General features: G+C 44.3%; 1 protein-coding gene across 8 annotated transcripts in view; it reads left to right on the forward strand.

The window, feature by feature from the left end:
• Positions 1–26,129, forward strand: part of STPG1 (sperm tail PG-rich repeat containing 1) — a 63,785-nt gene that overhangs the window by 6,107 nt on the left and 31,549 nt on the right. For all 8 annotated transcript variants that reach the window (XR_009491167.1, XM_024978030.2, XM_059876823.1 and 5 more), the window contains 4 exon segments: positions 101–219; positions 4,561–4,701; positions 13,326–13,444; positions 23,407–23,508. Coding sequence is in view for 7 of the 8 variants with exons in the window: in XM_024978030.2 (XP_024833798.1) it covers positions 4,629–4,701; positions 13,326–13,444; positions 23,407–23,508 (294 nt within the window). In the remaining variant the exon portion in view is untranslated.

A 26,129-nucleotide genomic window follows, 5' to 3' on the forward strand; every position in this document is an offset into this window, starting at 1 on the left:
GAATGGATACTCTTGATCATTGCACTGGCCCTCACCTGAGAACTGCTTGAGCATATGCTGTTGATTAGGAAGGTGATATGTCTTCATTGCTCTTTCTTAGATTCCAGGCCCATGACATCCTGTCATGAACAGTTACACAAGCAAGTGCACCAGTGAGGCACACCTGGGCAGTGCTCCATCCACACCTGGGCTGCGCCTTCTCTCATCCTGGCTTCACAGGTATGCAGTAAGGAGGCTGGAAAGCATTAGTAATAGTGCTGTCTTTGGGTGGTAGGAATGGATTGTTTTTTAAATCTTTTAAACTTCTTATCTTTCCAAAAACTGGACAATAGGCACATATCACCATTGTCATAGGAAGGTTTAATTTTTTCTAATCACCCACAATTCTAGCACACTAATGCCTTAAAAAAAATTACAGCTTTATTGCAGCCAGGGAAGTAGATGGTTCTTACCAAGACAACAATAGTGTATTGAAAGGTAATAAGTGAATGCTGCTAAATCACTTCAGTCGTGTCCAACTCTGTGCGACCCCATAGACGGCAGCCCACCAGGCTCCCCAGTCTGTGGGATTCTCCAGGCAAGAACACTGGAGTGGGTTGCCATTTCCTTCTCCAATGCATGAAAGTGAAAAGTGAAAGTGAAGTCACTCAGTTGTGTCCGACCCTCAGCGACCCCATGGACTGCAGCCTTCCATCCTCCTCCATCCATGGGATTTTCCAGGCAAGAGTACTGGAGTGGGGTGCCGTTGCCTTCTCTGAATAAGTGAATAGTGGCTGCTTTTATAGTCCCTAAAAGAGATTCTGATACTGAAGCAGTGACTGTGCTGTGATCAATACTGACTTATTTCTGTTGTTTTAAATTTCTTTGACTGTTTTGCCAATAATTATATTAAATAGTTAGTATAGATTGTCAACCGAAAAGGATTGAGAATTGCTGCTGTGAGGGCGATGGAATAAAGTGAAGAATAAATATTGAAGGACCAAAGAATTGGTAGAGTATAACATCATTTATTCTATCCTTCATTAGTATTTATAAATGATATAAATTACTTAGGGGTAAAAAAAGATGAACAAAATAAAACTCAAGTCTGTTTATGAAAGATTAACTGTATGCAAATTTAATTATGCTCCTGCCATTAACGACTAAAAACAGACAAATACATGAAGCATGGTTTTTAGACACTGAACAACAGGGACCCCAGTTCTGTAATCCCTGAGAGAAAAAAAACAAGGTGAGCCCCATAACTGCTCCAGCTAATGCTGAAGAGAGTTTCTAGGCCACGGTTCAGGGAGAGGGAAACCCACACAAAGTCCAGCTATTTGAGTTGGGGAGATAGAAGTCAGGATTCAGGGAGAACAAAGAGGCTGGAATTTACGGGTAATGGACGGACCTGCACAGAAAAAGTTCAGAAATAGGAAGAGAAATAATGGACACATGCATGCAAAGAACCTAAGACTGGGGAAAGAGCCACCGAAAGCAGCGTAAGGCCCAGCAATTGTACATATGCGTATCTCTACTCTTTCATATCTCCTTCCACTTAGGTCACCACAGAGCACTGAGTAGGGCTCCCTGTGCTGTAACGTAGGTTCTCCTTAGCTATGTGTTTTATATAGTAGCGATTATGTGTCAACTCCAATTGCCCAATTCATCCCATCACCTGAACAATTTCTGGGTCTTGCTTATACAGAACTGGGACTACTTGATGTTCCCACAAATCAGAATAGAGAGACACTATATTAGATGAGAATTGATTGGGTAGAGTCCATAGAAACATCATGTCTTAGAAGTGGAGCTAAATTATTCTCAGAATAAAAACTGCTCTGGATTCACCACGTGTGAAAGTGAAAGTCATGCAGTCATGTCCGACTCTTTGCAGGCCCATGGACGGCAACACACCAGGCCTCCCTGTCCTTCACCATCTCCTGGAGCTTGTTCAAACTCATGTCCGTTGAGTCAGTGATGCCATCCAACCATCTCGTACTCTGTCGTCCCCTTCTCCTCCTGCCTTCCTGCCTTCGATCTTTTCCCAGCATCAGGGTCTTTTCCAGTGAGTCAGCTCTTCGCATCAGGTGGCCAAAGTAACGGAGCTTCAGCTTCAGCATCAGTCCTTCCAATGAATATTCAGGTCTGATTTCCTTTAAGATAGATTGGTTGGATCTCCTTGCAGTCCAAGGGACTCTCAAGAGTCTTCTCCAACACCATAGTTCAAAAGCATCAATTCTTTGTTGTTCAGCCTTCTTTATGGTCCAACTCTCACATCTATACATGACTCCTGGAAAAACCATAGTTTTGACTATACAGACCTTTGTTGGCAAAGTAATGTCTCTGCTTTTTAATATATTGTCTACATTTGTCATACCTTGTCTTCCAAAGAGCAAGCATCTTTTAATTTAAAATCACGATGGTGTGATCACTGACCTAGAGCCAGACATCCTGGAATGTGAAGTCAAGTGAACCTTAGAAAGCATCACTATGAACAAAGCTAGTGGAGGTGAAGGAATTCCAGTTGAGCTATTTCAAATCCTGAAAGATGATGCTGTGAAAGTGCTGCACTCAATATGCCAGCAAATTTGGAAAACTCAGCAGTGGCCACAGGACTGGAAAAGGTCAGTTTTCATTCCAATCCCAAAGAAAGGCAATGCCAAAGAATGCTCAAACTACCACACAGTTGCACTCATCTCACGTGCTAGTAAAGTAATGCTCAAAATTCTCCAAGCCAGGCTTCAGCAATACGTGAACCGTGAACTTCCTGATGTTCAAGCTGGTTTTAGAAAAGGCAGAGGAACCAGAGATCAAATTGACAACATTCGCTGGATCATGGAAAAAGCAAGAGAGTTCCAGAAAAACATCTACTTCTGCTTTATTGACTATGCCAAAGCCTTTGACTGTGTGGATCACAAGAAACTGTGGAAAATTCTGAAAGAGATGGGAATACCAGACCACCTGACCTGCCTCTTGAGAAACCTGTATGCAGGTCAGGAAGCAACAGTTAGAACTGAACATGGAACAACAGACTGGTTCCAAATAGGAAAAGGAGTGTATCAAGGCTGTATATTGTCACCCTGCTTATTTAACTTCTATGCAGAGTACATCATGAGAAACGCTGGACTGGAAGAAGCACAAGGTGGAATCAAGATTGCTGGGAGAAATATCAATAACCTCAGATATGCAGATGACACCACCCTTATGGCAGATAGTGAAGAAGAACTAAAAAGCCTCTTGATGAAAGTGAAAGAGGAGAGTGAAAAAGCTGGCTTAAAGCTCAACACTCAGAAAACGAAGATCACAGCATCTGGTCCCATGACTTCATGGGAAATAGATGGGGAAACAGTGGAAACAGTGTCAGACTTTATTTTTTGGGGCTCCGAAATCACTGCAGATGGTGACTGCAGCCATGAAATTAAAAGACGCTTACTCCTTGGAAGGAACGTTATGACCAACCTAGATAGCATATTCAAAAGCAGAGACACTACTTTGCCAACAAAGGTCCGGCTAGTCAAGGCTATGGTTTTCCCCGTGGTCATGTATGGATGTGAGAGTTGGACTGTGAAGAAGGCTGAGCACTGAAGAATTGATGCTTTTGAACTGTGGTGTTGGAGAAGACTCTTGAGAGTCCCTTGGACTGCAAGGAGATCCAACCAGTCCATTCTGAAGGAGATCAGCCCTGAGATTTCTTTGGAAGGAATGATGCTAAAGCTGAAACTCCAGTACTTTGGCCACCTCATGCGAAGAGTTGACTCACTGGAAAAGACTCTGATGTTGGGAGGGATTGGGGGCAGGAGGAGAAGGGGACAACAGAGTATGAGATGGCTGGATGGCATCACTGACTTGATGGATGTGAGTCTCAGTGAACTCCGGGAGTTGGTGATGGACAGGGAGGCCGGGCGTGCTGCGATTCATGGGGTCGCAAAGAGTCGGACACAACTGAGCGACTAAACTGAATTGAACTGAACTGATGATTTGCCAAATGTGTTGGTGAGGATGTCTAGCAATTGTAAGAAATTACTGATACATGCAACCACATGGAAGAATCTCAGAAGCATTGTGCTAAGTGAAAAAAGAGACACAAAATGGTACATTCTATATAATTACCCATTATGACATCTAGAAAAGGCAACTATTGTGACAGAAAGCAGAGCAGTGGTTGCCAGATGCCAGAGTTGGGGGGGTGGGTATTGACTGCAAAGAGACATAGGGAGTTTTTTGGGGAGACGAATATATTTATATTTTAATTTTGGTGGTATTTTACACAATTGTAAACATTCACCGAAACTTAGAATTGTGCACTTTGAATTAATGAATTACCATGTATGTGAGTTATATCAATACGATAAATGTGTAAAATTCAAGCTTCAGGAGCTCTGTAAACAATATCAACAAAGAACACTTACAGAGTTCCAGTACAGACAGTGCAATGTGGGATTTAGGGTTGTAGAAATTGGTAAATCTCAGCCTCTACCCACAGACTTCAGTTTACCCAACAAATACATCAGAACCCAATTAACACAATTAACAAAATCGTGAAATGATTCCTACAAATGCTGTATTTTGCTGTTTCAGGTGCTTAGAGGAACATGTAGTCAAGTTTTTCATCAAACAAATGGAACATATCACAGAACTTTGCTAAGATGGACAACTCCACACAAAAAGACCAACACTCTGGCAAAAAATATTCCAGAAAGGCTAACAAAGTCCAGAAAGGTCTAGTGAACTTTGTAACAGAGGTCTTTGGGAGGGGAGGAGCAAGCTCGTGACGTATGTTTATTTCAGTATGTAAGAGCAAATTTTAGGGGAATTTTAAGTGCTGGTTTATGCCCGCAAGGCTGTTCTTGAGGATATCAAATAGATTGCTTTAGTCATCCCTCCACTGCTTCGAGGGTGATGATTGGAAAGAAACTGTGAGAAGAAAGGATGGAGGGGAGAGAAGGAGGAAGAGATCTTACTTTATTTCCTAAAACTTAACCCAAGTCCCCACCATGCTGGGTTGTTGGAAAATTTGACGCAAATGACTTGTTTCAAGGTTTCGATCTTGCTCAGTGGAGAGAGGTGATGTGGTCATGGGTCACCCCTGCAGACAGGTGGGAGATGCTCTCTCTCAGCCCATGTACTCCTCTGGTTTTGTTAGTATGCACTAATCCTGGACTACACCTGGACTTGGGGAATCACGGCTGAGGCTGCACATTTTGACATCCTCACTCACTCCACCACTGTTTCTTTTTTGGGGGGTGGGCGCAGGTTATTACCACCTCCCTGGTGGGCTTCTACAGTCTCTGCTGCTCTCAGACCCAGAGCTGGACCTTTCTTCCTTCCTCCCACCTTTTGATTTATTGCTGTCTCTTTTTCTTGAATACTTGCAAATTGAAGCTTCATGTATATTCAGAAAATAAATCATAATTGTTCAGCCTAATGGTCACAAAGAAAGCACCACTTACGGAGTCACTTCTCAGACCCAGAAACGGACACTCCACAGCATCCCAGAAGCCCTTATCTTGCCCCTTCATGGGCACTGTCCCTCTTCTCTGCAAGTGTCAACACCATAGCTCACCTGACTTTTAATGTCAGGTTACTTTCATTACTTTATCATTTTAATATCATTAATTACTTTAGTCTGTTTTGAACTTCCTATAAATTGGAATCATACAGTATGAACTCTTTCAGGCTCTTTTCTTCCCTCATGGTACGTTTGAGAGACGTAACTTCATGTTTCCTGTTATCAGTAATTAGCTCATTTTCACTGCTGTGAAGTTTTTCTTTGACTGAATGTACCATAATTTGTTTATCCGTTATACTATTGAAGGACATTTGGATTGTTTCCAGTTTTGAGCTATGACTGAAAGCTTTCATGACTATTCTTGTTCTTGTCGTTTGGGACATACGTGTATATACTTTCTGGATCTATACCTAGGAGAATTGCTGGGTCACAGTGTGTTTATGATCAGCTTAGTCGATACTACCAGTTTTCCACAGTGGATGTGCCAGTTGTACTTCCTTGCAAGCGGTGTATGAGAATTCCAGTTGCTCCACATCGTCACCATCATTTTTAGCTCATGTTTTTAAACTGTATTGTCCTTTGGTTAGTAAGGTTGAGCACTTTTTCATATGTTGGCTTATCTTTAGGATATTCTCTTTGGAGAAGTGACTGTTCAAGTTTTTTCTACTGGGTTTTTCTTCTTTTAGGCATTCTTAAAAACATACTAGAGATACATCCTTTTTGGCTATATGTAAATACCTTCCCTGGAGAAGGCAATAGCACCCCACTCCAGTACTCTTGCCTGGAAAATCCCATGGATGGAAGAGTCTGGTAGGCTGCAGTCCATGGGGTCGCTAAGAGTTGGACACGACTGAGCGACTTCACTTTCACTTTTCACTTTCATGCATTGGAGAAGGAAATGGCAACCCACTCCAGTGTTCTTGCCTGGAGAATCCCAGGGACGGGGGAGCCTGATGGGCTCCTGTCTATGGGGTCACATGGAGTCAGACACGACTGAAGCCACTTAGCAGCAGCAGCAGCAGCAGCAAATACCTTCCCTGAGTCTGTAACTTCCCTTTACATTCTCTTCAGTTCAGTTGCTCAGTCGTGTCCAACTCTTTGCGACCCCATGGACTGCAGCACGCCAGCACTCCCTGTCCATTGCCAACTCCCGGAGTTTATTCAAACTCATGTCCATTGAGTCCATGATGCCATCCAACCACCTTATCCTCTGTTGACCCCTTCTCCTCCCACCTTCAATCTTTCCCAGCATCAGGGTCTTTTCAAATGAGTCAGTTCTTCACTTTAGGTGGCTAAAATATTGGAGTTTCAGCTTCAGCATCAGTCCTTCCAATGAATATTCACGACTGATTTCCTCTAGGATGGACTGGTGGTGTGCTAATAAACAGAGGCTCTTGATTTTACTATAGCGCATTTTATTAATATCAGTATTTCCCCTTTTAGTTAGTATATGAAAGTGAAATTGTTGCTCAGTCGTGTCCAACTCTTTGCAATCCCATGGACTGTAGCCTGCCAGGCTCCTCTGTCCATGGAATTCTCCAGGCAAGAATACTGGAGTGGGTAGCCATTCCCTTCTTTAGGAAATCTTCCCAACCCAGGAACTGAACCCAGGTTTCCCTCAACGCAGGCAGATTCTTTACCATCTGAGCCACTAGGGAAGCCCCTAGGTAGTGTTTATGTCTGTCCTATTTAAGAAATCTTTGCCTATCTCAAAATAGTTTTTTTCTAATAACTGTATTATTTTACCTTTCATATCTAGACCTATGATTCACTTGGAGTTGTGTGTAGGATATGAAAATGTCCAAATCTATTGTTTCCAATATGTATATCTAATTACCCAGCCCCATTGATTGAAAGAACATTCTTTTTCGGCCACTCTGCATTGCCATCATTGTTGTTAACCTTGTCTATGTATATGCAGGTCTGCTTCTGTATTCTTTAGGCTGTTCAAATACCACCCTTAATTACTGTAACTATGTAACAAGCTTTTTTTTTTTTTAAGTCTAGTAGCGTAAGTCCTTCAACCGTGTACTATATTTATCTTGGCTACTCTTGGCTGCACTGAATTTCCATACAAATTTCATTATTGATTTCTTTCTTTATGGCTACACTGGGTCTTGGTCGCTCTGCATGGTTTTCTCTAGTTGTGTGAGGGGCGGCTGTTCTCTGGTCGTGGGTGCAGGCTTCTCACTGTGGCGGCTTCTTGTGGAGCACTGGTTTGGGCTCAGTGTTTGCAGCAAGCGGGCCTAGTCGCTCCTCGGCTTGCGGGATCTCAGCTCCCAGACCAGGACTGAACCCATGTCCGCTGCAGTGGCGGGTCCCTCCATATAAATTTTGGAATCAGCACATTCATGTCCTAAAAAAATCTCTATTGTCTTTTTGATTTAGATTGCATTGATTCTGGAAGTCATGTTAGGGATAATTTACATCTTTACAGCATTGAGTTCTCCAGTCCACGTATATCCTTTCTTTTATCTAAGTCTTCTTAAATTTTTCCCAATAACGTTTTATAGTTATCTATGTAGAGGACTTGCATATCTTCTATATATCTGTTCTAAGCATTTGATTTTTATACCATTGTAAATAGTACTATTTTTATTTCATTTTCTATTGCTTGCTGCTGGTATCAAAATAAATTGATTTTTTTTATACTGACCTTGCCAAATTCAGTTATTATGTTTAATACATTACCTACAGATTCTTTTGAAATTTCTCCATATACAGTCTTATCATCTATGAATAAAGACACCTTTATTTCCTTCTTTTCTCATCTTATATATTTTTATTTGTTTTTCTCAACCTGTGCACTGGTTAGAGTCCTTCAGGAAAATGTTGAACAGAAGCAGTTAGCCTGGTTTCATGCTCTATCTCAAGAGAAATCTTTCAGAATTATGTTTGCTATAGGCTTTTGTCATCGATACCCTTTATCAGATTAAGGAAATTTGCTTCTTTTCCTAGTTTGCTAGGGTTTTCTTTTAATCATAGAACACTGAGTTTTATAAAAGGCTTTCTCCATCTACTAAACAGACACTTTACCACACAAAAAAAGGATAAACATCAATTAGCATATGAAGAGATGCTCAGCATCATTAGCCAATAAACAAATTAAGGCCACAGTAAGATGCCTTTACACACCTCGTGGAATGGCTGGAATTTGAAAGACTGCCCCTTGTCACTGAGGATATGAAGTAACAGTAGTTCTTACACGCTAATAGTGGAGGTGCACAAAAGTGCAACAAGTTTAGAAAAGAGTTTGGCAGTTTTTTAAAAAGTTAAAGTTATGAAAGTGTGTTGGTTGCTCAGTCGTGCCAGACTCTTTGCGACCCCATGGACTGTAGCCTGCCAGGCTTCTCTGTCCATGGGATTCCCCAGGCAAGAATACTGGAGTGGGTTGCCATTCCCTTCTCCAGGAATCTTCCTGACCCAGGGATCAAACCAGGGTCTTCCTGCACTGCAGGCAGACTCTTTACCGTCTGAGCCACAAGGAAGCCCTTCCCCCCAAAAATGTATAATCATCCAGACCCAAAAAAGTATATATTATGTGATTCCATTCTGCATCTGTGGAGATGATCATATAGTTTTTCTTTTCTAGTCTGTCGATATGGTGAATTACATTGATTTTCAAATGTTAATCTATCAAATGACGGATGAACCTCATTTGATCATGGCATATCATCGTTTTTTGTATACTGTTGAGTTTAATTTGCTAACATTTTTATAAGAATTTCTGCATGTATATTTATGAGTTAACGATCTATAATGATTCCCCCTCACCTCCTGCAGTAACTCTGTCTGGTTTTGGTATCGGGGTAATAAGTGGCCTCATAGAATAATTTGGGAGACTTTTTCTGTTCAGTTTTCTAGAATAGATTGTATAGAATTGATAGGTGAAGGGTTCTATGAATGTCAGTGTGGTCAAGTTAGGTAATTATTGTCAAGTCTCTATATCTTTATTGATCTTCTACCTACTTGTTTAAATTATTGAGAGAGGGATTTTGAAATCTCTGACAAGTATTGTGGACTTTCTATTTCTTCATGCAGTTCTATCATTTTTTATTTCCTATATTTTGAATTTCTTATTATTGAGTATATCAGAGTTTAGAATTGCTATATTCTTTTTCAGAATTGAATGCTTTATCATTATGAAATTACTATACCCTCTTTATTGCAGGTAATATTTTTTGCTCTGAAATCTGTTTTGTCTGACATTAATATCTAGTTTTGCTTTGATAGGATAGTATATCTTTTACTCATACCTTTACTTTTAACCTAATCCTGGGTTTGTATCAATATTTAGAGTCTGTTTCTTGCAGACACCTTGTAGTTAGGTCTCCCTTTTTTATCCATCTCAACCATCTCTGTCTTTAAACTGGGATGTTTAGACTCTAAATTTAATGTGATTATTGGTGTGTGAGCTTAATCCTACCATCTGTTAGCTTTCTATTTGTCTCACCTGCTCTTTCTTATAACTTTTTAAAAAGACTTTGGTTGCGCTGGGTCTTTGTTGTGGCATGTGGGCTTTCTCTGGTTGTCGTGAGGGGGCTTCTCTGGCTGCAGAACACAGGCTCTTCTTCAGGCTCAGAAGTTGGAGTAGACAGGCTTAGTTGCCCCAGACATGTGGGAATATTAGTTCTCCAACCAGCGATCCCCATATCTCCTGCACTGGAAGGCTGATCCTTAACCACCGGACCACTAGGGAAGTCTCAGCCCCATCTGTTCTTTATTTACATTTTCTGGATGTTTCTGTACTGAATATTTTTTTGTTTGTTTGTTTCTATTTCTTTCCTTTGTTGGTGTTTTAGGAATAACTCTGCAGTGCTTTCATAGTGCTGCTTTGGAGCAAGGATTGCAAACTTTGGCCACTTGGGCCCGATTGGACACGCTGCCTGTTTCTATCAGTAACATTTCATTGGAACATAGTTAAGCCTGTTTGTTTACGTGCTCTGTGGCTCTTTCGCTCTAGAATGGCAGAGCTGAATGGCTGCAACGGAGACTATCCAGCCTGCAAAGCCTTAAATATTTACTATCTGGCCCTTAGAGAAAACGTTTACTGATCTGTACTATAGAGTTTATAATGTACATCTTTAATTTTATCAAATTCTACCATCAAATAATATTATTACACTTCATGTACAGCAGAAGAACCTTACAACAGTATATTTTTAGCTTTTCCTTCCTTGCCTTTGAGTTGTTGTTGTCAAACTTCTACATACATTATAAATGCCATATTAGTGTTGTTATTGTTGCTTTAAATAGTCAGTTAGAAATGATTCAAATATTATATTTACATCTAAATGTATCCATTTATACTCAAGGTTCTATACTTTGCATTTACCTACATATTTACTGTTTCCAGCACTCTTCATTCCTCTACGTAGTTCCAGATTTCTGGCTGCTATCATTTTTCATTTGCCTGAAGGACTCCTTTCATTTCTTATAGCTCCAGTTTGCTGGTGATTAATTCTTTCAGTTCTTCTGTGTCTTCAAAAATATTTTGCATTCATGTTTAAGAGATATTTTTACTGGGTACAGGATTCTAGAGTGACAGTTTTCCCCTTCTGGTATTTTACAAAAGTTGTTTCTGACAGTAAATATATTTGTTCCTTTGTGTATAATGTGTCTTTTTTTTCTTCTGCCTGATTTTAAGATTTTCTACTTCTTTTAAAAAGAAATTTGATTATTATGTACCTTGATATAGTTTAATTCTTATTTCACGTGCTTGAGGGTCACTGACTTTCCTGGGTCTGTGGGTTTTTTTATATCAAATTTGGAAAATTTCAGCCACTTTTTTCTTGAAATATTTTTTTCTAGTTCCTCTCTCCCACCTTGCTTCTTTGGAGAGCCCAGGTACATGTATATTAGTTCCTTGACATTTGCACATCGCTCACTGATACTCTGGGTTTTTTTTTTTTTTTTGTCCTTTTTCTCTCTGTGTTTTGTTTTGGATAGTTTCTATTTCAACATCTTCGAGTTCACTCTTTTTTCTGCAGTATCTAGTCTACTGTTAATCTTATCTTGGTTTTGGCTTAGTTGCTAAGTCATGCCTGACTCTTTCGACTCCATGGATTGTAGCCCACCAGGGTCCTCTGTCCATGGGATTTCCCAGGCAAGAATACTAGGGTGGGTTGCCATTTCCTTCTCCAGGGGATCTTCCCGACCCAGGGATTGAACCCAGCTCTCTTGCATTGGCAGGTGGACTCTTTACTGACTGAACTGCCAGGGAAGCCCCTTATCTAGTGTATTTTTAATCTCAGACTTTTTCGTTTTCACCCTCAGGAGTTTGATTTGGATCTTCTTTATATCCTCCATGTACCTTCTTAATGTGTTCAATCTTTTTTCTAGCTTCTTGAACATATCGAATACAATTATTATTGTCATAATGTTTTATTAATAATGTAATAATGTTCTTGTGTTCTATCATCTATGTCATTTCAGAGTTAGATTTAATCACTTGTTTATTTTTTTCCTCATTGTGAATTGCATTTTTTTCCTTCTTTGCATGCCCATCATTTTTTTTTTTTAATCAAATGCCAGATAGTTTTACCTGTTGAGTACTGTATGTTTTAGTAGTCCTATAAATTGTTATGCTTTGTTCTGGGATGCAGTTAAATTACTTGGAAACAGTTTGACCTTTGCAAGTCTTGCTTTTAAGTTTTGTTAGCTGGAACCAGAGCAACACTTAGTCCAAGGGTACTTTTGCCCTGGGCTTCCCAGCTGGTGCAGTGGTAAAGAAGCCATCTGCCAATGCAGGAGAAACGCAAGAGACAAGGGTTCGATCCCTGGGTCAGGAAGATTCCCCTGGAGAAGGAAATGGCAAGCCACTCCAGTATTCTTGCCTGGAAAATTCCATGAACAGAGGAGCCTGGCAGGCCACACAGTCCACGGGGTCGCACAGAGTCTGGCGTGACTGAGCGCACAGCACACAATTCTGCCCTATCTCTGAAGCAAAACCCTTCTGCATATGTTCCTTTTGTTGCACGAATTGTGAAATTTTCCACTCTGACTTGGGGGACGGGAACGGCTGCTGTTCCCGGTGTTCAGGCCTCGTTGTCCCACTCTGATGTTTCTCAGCGGAGTCTTTTCCCAGCCGTGTGGAGCTTTCTCGCGTGCCTGTGCTAATCGACTCTGAAGAAACTGCTCGAGGGGGCCCGGTGCAGGCCTCAGAGCCCTTCCTCTGTGCAGCTGTCTCCTCTGCACCATCCGTGGGGAGTGGGAGGGAGAAAAGGGGGAGTTCATCTATCACTGACACCTCACAATCCAGATGGATAAAAACTTAACTTGTTTTCTACAAATGGTCCTCTTCTGCTTTTTCTCCCCAAGTCTGCTCAAAGCAGAAACTTAAACTTACATTTGTCTTGCATTGTGTCCTGAAGAGTGGCCAGGAGCCCCATTCTGAGATTTATCAGCCTCTCTGCATCTTTATGGTGCGTTGCTCGCCTGTGACTGGGCTGAGGAAGAGTGAAAGCTCTCTGTTGCCCTGCGTGCTTCTCTTCAAGATTGCCCCAGATGGTTTTGTGGCAAGAATGCCTTTCCTGTCAGATCCTTCCTCTTCTCTGGGACAAAATGCTTCAGCTATGTGACGGAGTCTCACTAGTGTAAGAGCTGTCGGGGCGGGGGGGCAGAGAAGAGGGGGGCAGGGAGGGGGAGGGGAGAACACCAAAAACTTACCAAGAGGGTCTTTAAAAAAATCCAGTTTCACGTTTATCTCTTGTCCAAAGGCAGGTTTCGCTTTTATTCCACTTAAAATAAAATGTTAGCATATAGCTCTGTGTTTTGTGCACATGTCAGTCATTTTTTGTTTTGATCTCATTTTTATTCTGTTTTTATTGTTTAGGTTTTACTGCTGCGTATCCAACACAATCCTCCATCCCTTATAAATATCAGCCTTTGATAATTCCAGAATCAGAAAAAAAGGGATTTAATAGTCAAGCCAAAAGATTTTACCACAAACAGGTAATGAACTTGTCTTACTTTTAGTCCGGATTTTAGTGAGTCCGTCGCCATGACCAGTAGAGGGCAGTGTCACCCAAGGAGCCCAGCGCCCTCTACGCCGGTGCGCTCCGACCGGATTGTAAGAATGAGCTGAAAGGGTATGAAGTCCCCGGGAAACAACATGAGTTTACTTCATATGCCAGAGATTTTGTATTTTTCATTTTCATAATAATTTAAAATATACATTTCTTCTTAAATTTTTTTGGTTTCTTGGGCCATACTGAAACCAAAAAAATTTTAACAAAAAATGTATTTTTTTAATTATTATGAAAATGAAAAATACAAAAATCTCTGGTATATGAAGTAAAAAGTAAAAAACCCTTTCCTCTCTCTCTCCCCAGCCTTATTCAAAACTTGACAGGAACTAACAAGACTTTCTTCAAATAATAAACGAGCTGTGTATCTCAGGCGGCAAAAAGTCTGCCTGCAATTCAGGAACCCTAGGTTCGATCCCAGGGCGGGGAAGATCCCCTGGAGGAGGGAATAGCTACCCACTCCAGTATTCTTGCCCAAAGAACCCCATGGACAGACCATGGGATCGCAAAGAGGTGGACACAACTGCGCAACTAACACACACACACACACAATAAATGTACAATTACCTTTGTGGTGACACATCCACTCTTTTTCTTACGCTTCAACAGCGTGTATATAATGTTTATGCATTTCCCCCAGTCTCACCTTCTTTCCCAAATATCTGTGTCTCTTTTCCTCTCTGATCTGGAAGATTCTGCTTGGCTCCTGGGGGAGGTGGTCCCCTGGTAACTTGAAATTTCACTCGCTGAAGGCCCAGGTCTGACGTACTCTCCTCTCACCAGCAGGGGGCGGAAGCAACCCACAGACGCCAGAGCCTTTAAAAATCATTCCTTTATTCTAACTAGGACCTTCAGAATAGCATTCTTTTGGAGGAGTCGTCATGTCAGTTACCTTTCGCTGCATTCTAAAAATGTTTTTCATCCTACCCCCGCGGCCACGGTGGCGAGAGGGAACAGGGAGGTCTGGGTCCTGAACTCGGATGAGTCCTTCGCAAGCCGCATGCCCTTTGGCCTGTTTCCTCCTTCTTAAGCAAGAGCGCTCAGCTAGAGAATGTTTAAGTTCCTTCTACTTCTGCTATTTTAGGATTCCAAGAGAGCAAATAATATAGCGTGTGTACATACATACACACACACATATTTTTAATTACTTGTAGGTTTTCTCCAAAGGTGATAAATAAGCTATTTATTTACTCAAGAGTTTTCTCCCTTCTCTCTTATGTTTTAACTGTCCCTTTGCCTCTCCCTTTTGGTCTGGTTTTCCGTTTGTCCATTTACTGAGCATATACTGTCCATCTCTCCAGTATCTGCAGCCCGACCTCCAAGAGGTAGGGGACATAGGTATACCCTTGGGTGATTCATGTTGACGTTTGGCAGAAAACAACACAATTCTGTAAAGCAATTATCCTTCAATTAAAAAAAATTTTTTTATTAAAAAAAAAATAGCAGCCACCATTTACCGATCCCTCCTTTGTATGAAATCAGTTTTAGACCGTATTTCTAATCCTGAGAACAGTGCTAAAAGGAAGGGTTTATACTTTTAACAGAAGAAAAAACCGGGGCTTAGGGAAGTTAAATGATCCACCCAAGGTCTCACAGTGCAGGATTTGGCACATAAGAGCCCTCACATGAATATTTGCTGAATCAATGTTGAAAGAATTAGACCTCAAACCCAGGCTCAACTCACTCTAAAACCTCACGCTCTGTCCACACATGACACCACACGTCCCTCCGTGGCCTGCAGAGTCATCAAGTCCATCTGTGACAGGGAGCCAGCGCTCACTGAAAAGGCCTCCCCCAGACAGACCAAGCTCAAAACGGGAGAGTGTCACGTGTGTAGGCCCCGCCTGATCACGGTCCGAAGACTCAAATCCAGGGATGTGGATGATCTGGTTTTTAAAGTCTGCATTTTCAACTACTATTGAGAAAGTAGAAATTTCTACTTTCTACTTTGTAGAAATTGTTCTCCTGAAGGAATCAAGGTGCCAGCCAGCCAAAGCTATAGGCAGCATCTGATATAGAGAGAAATAGCTCAGAAATTTGATTCATACTTTTTAAACGAGGTCGTGCTGGTTCGACAACGTGAAAACGTTCATCTAAGCATTTGAAAGCATTTTGTAAATAAGTATGGAACTTTATGAAAAGGGCATGGGATCCATAAACCAGGTCCCCGGAATTCTGTTATTAGCTACGTGGCTTTAGACTACTCCCTTGACTTTTTGTGGGCTTCAGTTTCCTCATCTGAAATATACAATTCAGGTTATTATAATTTTTTAGGTTCTTTAAGCTGTAAAAACAGGAAAAAAAAATACCTTAATCCACACTCACAATTCTCATTCTTCCTGAAGAAACTTGAGCATTGAGAAGCTAAGAATCCTGTTTAACATCGCCCAATAATTTAGTGAGGCAATACAAATTAAAAGCAGATTTTAAAACTCCAGTGTCTCACCACCCTTCTTATAGCATTAATTGTACACACCCTGGGCTTGATCTCATAACTTGGTTGTGTCCTCACATCAGGCCTGTGACCCATTTAGTACAACTTTAACGCAGACAATGAGTGGCCTCTGAAACGTGCACTTACCTTAATCAGACTTCTGCAGAGAGACCTCAGAGTGCCACAGCCCAACTCGAATTCCCCGTAAGAATCTGACTGCTGGGTACAAGGAATCCTTCCTGAGCTCGGTGTCTGGACTGGCAGTTTCGGCTGCTAGGAGTGAAGTCTGCTTCCCCAAACATTTTACAATTATTTACAGACTCTGCACGCATGAAGAGACATGCCTAATCTAGGACCAAGCCTAGCCTAGCAACCCGAAGGACACTTTCCTCCCCTGCCTCCCCAATTCTGTCCCCCTGTCACCGTGGACTGTGGTCACTATTTCCCAAGCTGGCTAACACTAAGGACACCCACTGAAAGTCTTTGCATCTCCATTTCCTCATCTCAAAAATAAGGATGTTATATTCATCTAGGTAGGCCCTTGCCAGGGATTCCTATTCCATAATCCTAAACTTGATTGGCACAGATGAATGGGTACTGGTATTATACAGACACCCCTCTTCGGGTAGGGTGTGCGTGTCCTACCAGTAGCCACGATTTTAAAATATATGTTAATTTCAGACAGAGCCTGACAGCAAATCCACCCTCCTCGTGGTAAGCAGAACTGTGTTTAATTGTGATGAAATTGTGAAAAGTGAGCACTGTTCGCTTATTACCTGGATCAGGCACCAGACCAGGGATATTTCACATGTCAGAGATTTTTCAATGAAAGGAAGTTCAGTTTGCAGAGACCACCTTGTTCAGGGGGATAAGCCCCCCTACACGTGCCCTCCGTTGCATGCTTGAAGCCGCAGTGGGCTCTGCCTGACCTTCCTGCTCTGGAAGCCTCTCCTCTACATCAGTCACCAGCACCCCTTCCTCAGGGGTCTGCAGGGCACATGGGTGGGAATAGCAAACCCTTGGCCGACACAGATAGCACACCAGGCTCCCCTTGAAGATGTGGCATTTCTGACCTCATTTAATCCCCGTAATCACCATGAGCTAAGTCCTACCATTATCCCCACTTTTCAGATAATGAACCCCGAGACATAAAGAGGGTTAAGTAACTTGCATAGCCAGGGTCAGGTGGACTGAGGACCACCCAGGAGGCAGGTCCTAGCTCCCAGACTGTTTCCCGGCATCTTTGGGGGAAGGGGAGGTGGGTCATGGGAGGGGGAGCGGGAGGAATGGAGAACGCACCCCCTCCCCTGAACGCCCCCCACCACCTTCAGTTTGGTGGGGCGGTAATGGATGTGCACATGTTATCAGTGTCCTTTCCAGGCCCCAGAGCCCCTCAAAAGTCAGTTGAATGAGTGGCCCCATCTCAAGTCCAGGCCTTCTCATCGAGTCAGGGTAACTCATGCCATCCACCTTACATTGTTTCGCCACGTCACCTCTGTTCTGTTCCTAGAACGTACATACAGGCTGCCAATCAGTCGTGCCTGTATCCTGGCTCCTTAGCCCAGCCCTGGCCCTCAGCAGGCTTGAGTGTGTGCTTGCTGAATTGAGTTTTTGCCCACATTCCACTTGGGATTTCCAGGGACTGCTAATGAGCTGACACTAGATTCAGTAAGGAGGCACACATGCTCAGTTGCTCAGTCACGTCCGACTCTTCGCCACCCCACGGACTGTAGCCCACCAGGCCCCTCTGTCCATGGAACTCTCCAGGCAAGAACACTGATGTGGGTTGCCATTTCCTTCTCCAGGGGATTTTCCTGACCCAGGGATCAAAACCATGTGTCTTGGGTCTCCTGCGTTGGCAGGCAGGCTTTTTTAGCACTGTACTACCCGAGAAGCCCTAACAGAGAGGAGGGCTCTGCAAGAGAGGGCCAGGGGTGCTCAGAGCTGAGGCCCATGTAATCTGATGCTTTGAAAACGCAGGTTTGGCTTCTCTTGTCTGTGTTTCCAACCCAGCCAGGCCAGTGATGGGCAAAGAACTTTGATGGCAGACATTCGTGTATGGAGTTGGGAGGTGGTGGGAAGGAAGGGGAAGAAAGCAGAAAAGAAGAAGGGTGTCTTATAAGGGGCACATCTCAGAACTGTAGACAATTTGAACCAGAAGGGCTTCAGTGACCCCTGAATCTCTGGGCACAGCAGAGGGGGCCCATCTGTGACAGCATCCCGTGCTGATGCCCTTTGGTGGAGCAGGTAAAAAAGAGTCGCTGCTGCTTTTCTTTTTTTAATGATTTTTTTACATTAATTTTTATTGGAGTATAGTTGCTTTACAGCGTTGTGTTTCTGCTGTACAGCAAAGTGAATCAGCTGTGTGTATACATATATCCTCCCTTTCTTGGATTTCCTTCGCATTGAGGTCACCGCGGCGCACTGAGCAGAGTTCCCTGTGCTGTGCAGCGGGTTTTCATCAGTTATCTATTCTGGACACAGTATCAGTAGTGTATATACGTCAATCCCAGTCTCCCAATTCGTTCATCCCCTGTGCTTTCCCCTTGGAATCCATACTTTTGTTTTCTGTGTCTGTGTCTCTATTTCTGCTTTGTAAATAAGATGCTCTATACTAATTTTTTCAGATTCCACATATATATGTTAATCCATAATACTTGTTTTTCTGTTGCTGCCTTACTTGAGTTTGTATGACAGTCTCTAGGTCCATGCATGTCTCCGCAAATGACCCAATTTGTTCCTTTATATGACTGAGTAGTATTCCATTGTATATAGGTACCCCACACCTTCTTTATCCCTTCCTCTGTCAGTGACACTTGGGTGGCTTCCGTGTCCTGGCTATTGTAAGGAGTGCTGCAGTGAACATTGGGCTGCATGTATCTTCTCAAATTATGGCTTTCTCTGGGTGGGGAATTGCTGCTTGAAGCCGCTGCCAACTCAGGCCTCCTTTCCCTGGACTCCTCATGGAGGCCTAACCCTAGATGCAAACCCTAGGTCTTGACACCCACACTTGCCTCTTCGCAGGTTCACAGATGAGGAGACTGAGGCCCAGTGAGGGGACGTGCCCTGGGGGCAGATGCTGGCTCTCCTGTCTGCTGGCCTGTGCTCGCCTTGCCCCTGTGGTCACATGAGCCTGTATTCTAGCCTTCGATGAAGTCAATAGGTAGACGGATGCTTTGTCCCGAGACCCTGAGACCAGAGGCATTTGTAAAAGGAGCTTGCTCCCTCTGGAGCCCCACATTTCTGTGCAGTTTTGCTGGTGGGTTACCACCGGCCGGGGCTCTGTCTCCCCCTGCAGTGTGTCGTCCTCCTGTTGTATACCTCCAGCCCTTCAGCAGAAGCCTAGTTTCTGCTCGTCTAGTGTGCTCCTGAGAACACAAGCTAGCCACCCCTAAGCTGACCAAAACAGGGTAGACATCCCTGAAGGCTCAAAAGGCAGCTCTGGTGGGAGCTTCGGCCAATGATCCAGCAGAGACCACACTTTCCAATCTGGAAATGGCTTGGCAAACCTGAAAGTCTTGGTTGGACAAAGCCTATGAAATCAAGACTAAAGAACCCAGGTTGTGTGCAAATGTAACTGGCTCCAGCTTGTGGTCACTAGCCTCTCCCATACCCCCCATACCCTCCACGGTGAGGAGGTCAATGCCCAGCTCCCTCTCTTCCCCTTCTCCTCGTCACCTCCTTAAATCTGTCCCAAAGTCAAATGAACGTTGATCTGTGTCCGGCCCTTGGCAAGTGCTAAGGCTGCCCACGGGACTTTGTGTGTGTGTGCATGCTCAGCCCCTCAGTCGTGTCTGACTCTTTGCAACCCCATGGACTGTAGACCACCAGGCTCCTCTGTCCCTGGAATTTTCCAGGCAAGAATATTGGAGTGCTTTGCCATTTCCTGCTCCAGGGGCTCTTCCTGACCCAGGGATTGAACCCTCTTCTGTCTCCTGCATTGGCAGGCGGATTCTTTACCACTTTGTCACCTGGGAAGCCCCTCCTTCAAAAGGGTGCTTAAAGTACATTTCCACCCAATGTGGCCCGTGTGTCTTGGGTGGGGGATGGGAGGACATTGGCCAGCCATTTCTCACTCCATCCTTACTCTGAAGGTCTTTGAACCCCAGAGGGAAGGCCTTAGTTTCACTGAGGCTGTTGTGGACTAGTAATGATGAAGCTGATGGGATGTCCATCAACTCATTCAATCCTCACACTGTGATGCAGACCCAGGGGAAAACAGGTGTAGTCCTTGCCCAGATCTTCTCTTGTAACAAACACTCAAAAAGCAGTCAGTAAAGCTCAAATGAATAGTTCTCTTCCCTTCTCCCTCCATATACCCATTTTATTGGATTGGTTTATTGGATTTTCACCTTCTTGGTTTTCATCTTGGCCAAGAAGCCAAGGGCTGGCTGAGTTTACACCAGCTTTGACTTGGGTTCTTGCTCCTTGGGAGATGCTGAGAGGTCAGAACTCATCCACATCCTGTGATGTTAGTCGTATAAACTGTTATCCCAGAAGTGAAAGACTGGACTGGCATTTCCCTCCCGGGGAGCGGTCTGCCACCTCTAACATTTGTTGGAGAACACTTAAATTCTTTGCAGCTGGACCTTTCCCTCTGGGCAGCTTGGAAACCTACTCGGTGTAGAGCGCCGGTGGTGGTGTGTTGGTAAACCACCTCTCCCCTCCACAAAGAAAAGTCCTGATGTATAGCATTTGCCAAAGTCTGTGGTGTAAACACCCCCACCCTGGTCAGTTTCAAGCTACCACTAGCAACGTTTCTGAATATTTAAGTCACCCGTATGAGCCGCCACCAGCGAACTTGCTGCCTGGAGGCCCCTTCTAGGATATTCACTAAGTGCAGACAGACAGCACGCTCTCCCTGCAGGGTAAGAGACAACAGTTCTCGTCCTGTTTGTCCTAGACGCAAACCAGTTTTGCAATGTGGTGCAATTAAAATATGATTAAGGCCCAGTAGGGTTGTCAGATTTAGCAAGTAAAAATACAGGATTCCTAACAAATTTAGAATTTCAGATAAATAACAAACTGTTTTGTATAAGTGTATCCCAAATATTGATTGGGCCCTAGTTATACTAAAACAGTGTTTTATTGTTTATCTGAAATAGACATTTGACCAGGCAGGGTGGGATGGAGCAGCCTTGCAGGCTTGCTCTTTGGCTGGCAATCCTAACCCCTCAGACTCACAGAGGTGGGCAGAAAATTCTTGTGGGCTGATGCTGGTGTTGGGAGTGTGGCAGGAGACTGGGGTCTGGAGAGGTACAAGACTCTTTCTTCTTTAAACCTAGAAAAATCACATTTCCTGCTTCAGCTTTCCCTCCCTGGAGGGACTCCGGAAGCTACAAGGTACCCAAAGGCATTTAGTGCAGCATCTTCAATTTACATGTGAGGAAACTGAAGTCTAGAGAGTTCAAGATCACTTAGCTAGTAGCCGCACCGATGCTAGAATTCCTGACTCCAAACTCAGTGGGACTGTTTTTCCTTCTGTCATGCACATGTTATCCCACACTCGTCTGAGAGTTAGTTTGTCTTAATGGTCAAGAGCAGACTCTCCTGGATTCAGATTCGGGCTCTGACCATTACTAGCTTCATGACCTTGAACCTCATCCCTTTGGGTTCTGTCTTCTCATCTTTAACATGGGGATTAAATGTGTGAGTTTAGAACAGTGCCCGGCACTCAGTGACCATCAATAAACACGTCCGTCCTGCAAACAGCCCCCTAGAAAAAAGCCTCTTTCTTGTTCCTCTTCCTGTAGCCCCTCACATCGTACCCACAGGCCAGGGTTCTGGTTGGGCTACATCTCCCTGCAGCCTGCCTCACCCCCCACCCCGGCAGTCAGCCCCCACTCTGTCCACTAGGGATCACCTTCACCTGCAAGGTAGGAGTCAGCCTCCATGCCCCCACCTCAACAGAGCAAGACTCAAAGGCTTCACTGCATTTAAAACAGCACAGGAGAACCTGCTCTGTGTGTGTGGTTTTGGTTTTTGTTGTTCTTCTTTTTTGAACACTCTGCATGCTTGTTGCAGCATGCGGCCTTCTCTCACTGTGGTGCACAGGCTTCTGCAGCGCAGCGCTGGCTCAGTAGTTGTGGTGGGAGGACCTAGTTGCTCCAAGGCACGTGGAATCTTAGTTCCCCAACCAGGGATTGAACCCACATGCTCTGCACTGGAATGTGGATTCTTAACCACTGGACTACCAGCGAAGTCCCAGAAGAATCTGTTGACAGCCCCGATGACCACATCCTTATATTAACCCATCATCACACACGGCTGGATCCAGACTGGAGAGTCCGGGGAGGGCCCCATGGGGACTTGAGCTCTCTTTCTGCTCTGTGAAAGGCAGTAGGGATGGCTGGGGACAAGAGGAGCCCGGGTGGCAGACCTTGGAAGTAGCGAGGAGAATCAGACTGCTCAGGTTTAAATTTATGCTTCCCCATCTATTAGCTGTGGCCCCAACATCTCTGGGCCTCACTTTCGTTATAATGGACCCGATAATATTTCTACTGCAAAAGGCTGTACACCGTCACGTAACACTGAACTCAGGCGCCGCCACTGACAGCAGTGGGACCCTGGGGCAAGTTCATCTCCGTGGGCCTCAGTGTCTCCATCTATAAAATGGGGGCATCCCTTTCTCATTGGAGATTAAATGGGACAACCTTTGAAAAGCTCTTGGCACCAAGGAGGCACCCAGTAAACCCTCGAGACAGAGGAGCATCCTTGTCATTTCACGTCACTTGTTTGGCCAACTTCTGTCAACATTTACCTCCCCCTGGTAACCAGCACGGAAAATGAGATGCAAACCCAATTAACTGCAGCAGCAGAAATGAGCTTAGAAATCAAGCTTTTGTTTCGGTGTAACACACCCACATCACTGAGCACTTGAGCCCCATGAGCCCACCTCTTTTTGTCTGAGAGTTAGAGATGGTCTTGTTTGGGATGAAGGTGGTTTTTGTTTCACTTTGCTTTATAAACAGAAACACTCCCTGGTTTCTCCTTTGATAGGCTGGGGAGGAAGCTGAGTCAGGTGGGGTGTGGTGAACGTGAAATCGGTCACCCTTCCCTCGCCCTGGATTTGGCGGACCCATCAACCCACGCTCACCTGCACAGCCGCTGATGCACTCGGGATCCGTTTTTCTGCTCGTGCGTCTGTTGGCACGCAGAAACCATAGCATCGTCCTAGAATGCAGTACAGAGTAGTGGAAAGAACAAGGGCTGTGGTTGGTGGGGGTGGGGGGTGGCCCCAGACCTGAGCTGGAGTCCCAGCCCCGGCACTTGTGAACTTAGATGGTGACTGGGCAGGTCAAGAATTGGTGGAGCTGGGCTGTCATCCGGGAGGCAACATCTCCGCCTGTCCCAGAGGATTCCAATGAAGCTTAGGGTTAAATGGATGTAAAACTCGCAGAAAAGCACCGTGGATGGAAAGTCTTGCGATGACACCATGCTCTCTTCCCTTTCAGGATGATATCCCAGGCCCGGGGTTCTACAACGTCATTCATCAGTCCCCTGTGTTCGACAGCGTGTCGTTGTCCAAGAAAGGGACATGCACTTTCCCTTCTATGGTGAGAACCTTCTCTGAATAAGGGCACTAATCGCTCAGTACTTTGCTTCCTTCATGGCTTAATCATATATTGGACATCCGGGCCCTTCTCTCCAAAGACCTGTGGTTCTAATTAGGAGAGTAATGGTCTGCCCAGGTTTCATGCAGGTAAACTGGAGCCTAGATCTTTAAGTAATTTTTTTCCCCCACTGCTACCCACTCCCTGAGTGGGAAGAGAAGCTAGAAGCATATTCAGAACCTGATCACCAATTTTGTCAGCATGGAGTGGACTCCCAAACCAAGACAAAATTCTTATGATGCATCTTGCCCCAGCAGGACTTTTTACACCTCTTAGTCTAACTGGGTTATTCACGTTACTGAGAAATCTGACGGGACCTGAAAGAAAGCAGACAGCAGGCCGGGAATTTGGCAATATTCCTCTCCTCTCCATTTCTCTTCTTTGTAAGATGTGGGTCTTTATCTTTGAGGATGGTTCCAAACCTCAAGTAGCTAAATGAAGTGCCAGTGTCTCTGACCAGACCTGGGCAAGGATAGTCTTTATTTGAACATCTATCTGTTGGCAAGATAAAATAGATACAACAAGGGCAGTCAAAGTAGGGTAAGACTCGCTGAGGTAGGAAAGTGAAAAAGAAAGCAAATCCAAACTCCAGCATCAATAAGATGCCTATGCCATCTGTCCCTTTAAAAGTTAGAATAATTTCTTGCAAAAATGTATTATGATACCTGACACTGGAATTGATTTAAAACACACACACACACACACACACACACAAAGAGGCCATTTAAGTCACACTGAATGCAGCCACTCATTGGAATTCGAGCCTGACTGAGCTGAATACTCAAGGAGCAAACTGACTTGGGAGTTAACTCCTCACTAGCTAAGATGTTCAGGCTGCGCAAGCCCCGAGCCAGTTCACGACAGCCCCCATCTACCTCCAGCCCTGTGAGTAAAGACACTACAAAGCAATGGGCCAAAGTAGTGCCATCTCACAACGGCCTGGCACTAGAGACAAGACTTAAGACCTGATCCTGACTCAGCTGTGGGTTCAACCTCGATGTGACCTCAAGCACGTCACCCTCTGTGTCCCAGTTGCCTCACAGAGTGAAGACTCCCCAGAGGCCCCGGGCAAATTGACGTTGCAATGAGTGAAATAGTCTTTGAAACTGCGGAGCCTTATAAACATGTTCAGTGTTATGATTGTTGCCACCTGAGTCACAAACAATACTTCCTGCAACACCTAGGTTTTTTCTCTGAGAGCTTTGCCGAGTAGTGGCACTGCCCGCTCCTCCCTGGTGCCAGAGCAGGTGCTGAATCAGAGCACACCATCAATTCCCTGCTAGGCTGTACGTGCAGTAACTTTCCAAATGACCAGGCTGGGCCATCTGGAGGAGAAGGAGCCCAAGGGCAGATCTGTGTGTGACAGGATCTAATCAGGTCTTTACAAAATTCAGACCAAACCCCAAAGACGCTGAGTTGTTCAGGCTTCTTCTTCCTGCTGTGATGGATATACGGGTTTATATTTATGTTTCTAAACACATGAGTTCCTGTGTCCTCGGGCAGGGGCCTTAAGTGGAGATCTATCAGGAGCTTCCCACATTTCGCCTAGTTCCTTCCAGAACTGGCCGCCAATTTCATTCCTCCACCCCTCCTTTTGCTGCCTTTCACATTTAGAGGCTCTTGTTCCCAGATCCTAGACCCTACAGGGATTAAAAGCAGTCCCCATCAGAGAGGGCTTCCCTGGTGGCTCAACGGTAAAGAATCCACCTGCAGTGCAAGTGATACAGGTTTGATCGCTGGATCAGGAAGATCCCCTGAAGGAGAAAATGGCGACCCACTCCAGTATTCTTGCCTGGGAAATCCCACGGACGGAGGAGTCCGGCAGGCTCCAGTCCATGAGGTCACAAAAGGTCAGACACGACTTAGTGACTAAAAACCACCACATCAGAGAAAGATCTGCCTTACTGATGCTGGTGTGGCCATCAGAAGCGTGACTCCCGGTGGCGCTGACCCAAAAATGCTGTGGGTCAATACATTTTAGAAACTTCTGGATGACTACTGGAGCAACTGCACCCAGCCTTTTGAGAGGACCTTTCATCTCTCTAAATTCAGATAATCTGAAGAGCTTCATGACTATACTCTATAGCTTTGTTCCAGAATTATTCACAGGACTGGGTAGGAAGTCAAATGAGGCAGGTGTGTGTGTGTGTGTGTGTGTGTGTGTGGTGGGGTGTATTTCCATGGCTTTTCTGTATATGTGCGGTGGCTTCAGTGTCTCTGGAAGAGCTATTATGTGCTGGAGAGAGGTTCACGAATGCCAGCATGTGGCCAGGTTGGAGACCGGAGGCCTGGCAATTAAAACAAAGCCAAGGCGTAGGCTGATGAGTGAGTGTCATTTCAGCTAGACTCAGGCTAATTCTGTTGTGATGCTTGATGAAACTTTGCCTCAGATGGGAATTTTTTGGAGCAGTTTTTCCTAAAGAGAATGTTAGTAGGTATTCTAAGCCAAAAAGATCCTATGATGGAAGAAGTTTGGGAATGTCTGTTTCAACACAGTTAGAGGCCACCAACACAACCTTATCTCATAGAACTAGAAGGCCAAGGAACACACTTTGGAAAATAGT

The sequence above is a fragment of the Bos taurus genome, chromosome 2 (assembly GCF_002263795.3).
Source record: "Bos taurus isolate L1 Dominette 01449 registration number 42190680 breed Hereford chromosome 2, ARS-UCD2.0, whole genome shotgun sequence".
NCBI classification, from domain to species: Eukaryota; Metazoa; Chordata; class Mammalia; order Artiodactyla; family Bovidae; genus Bos; species Bos taurus.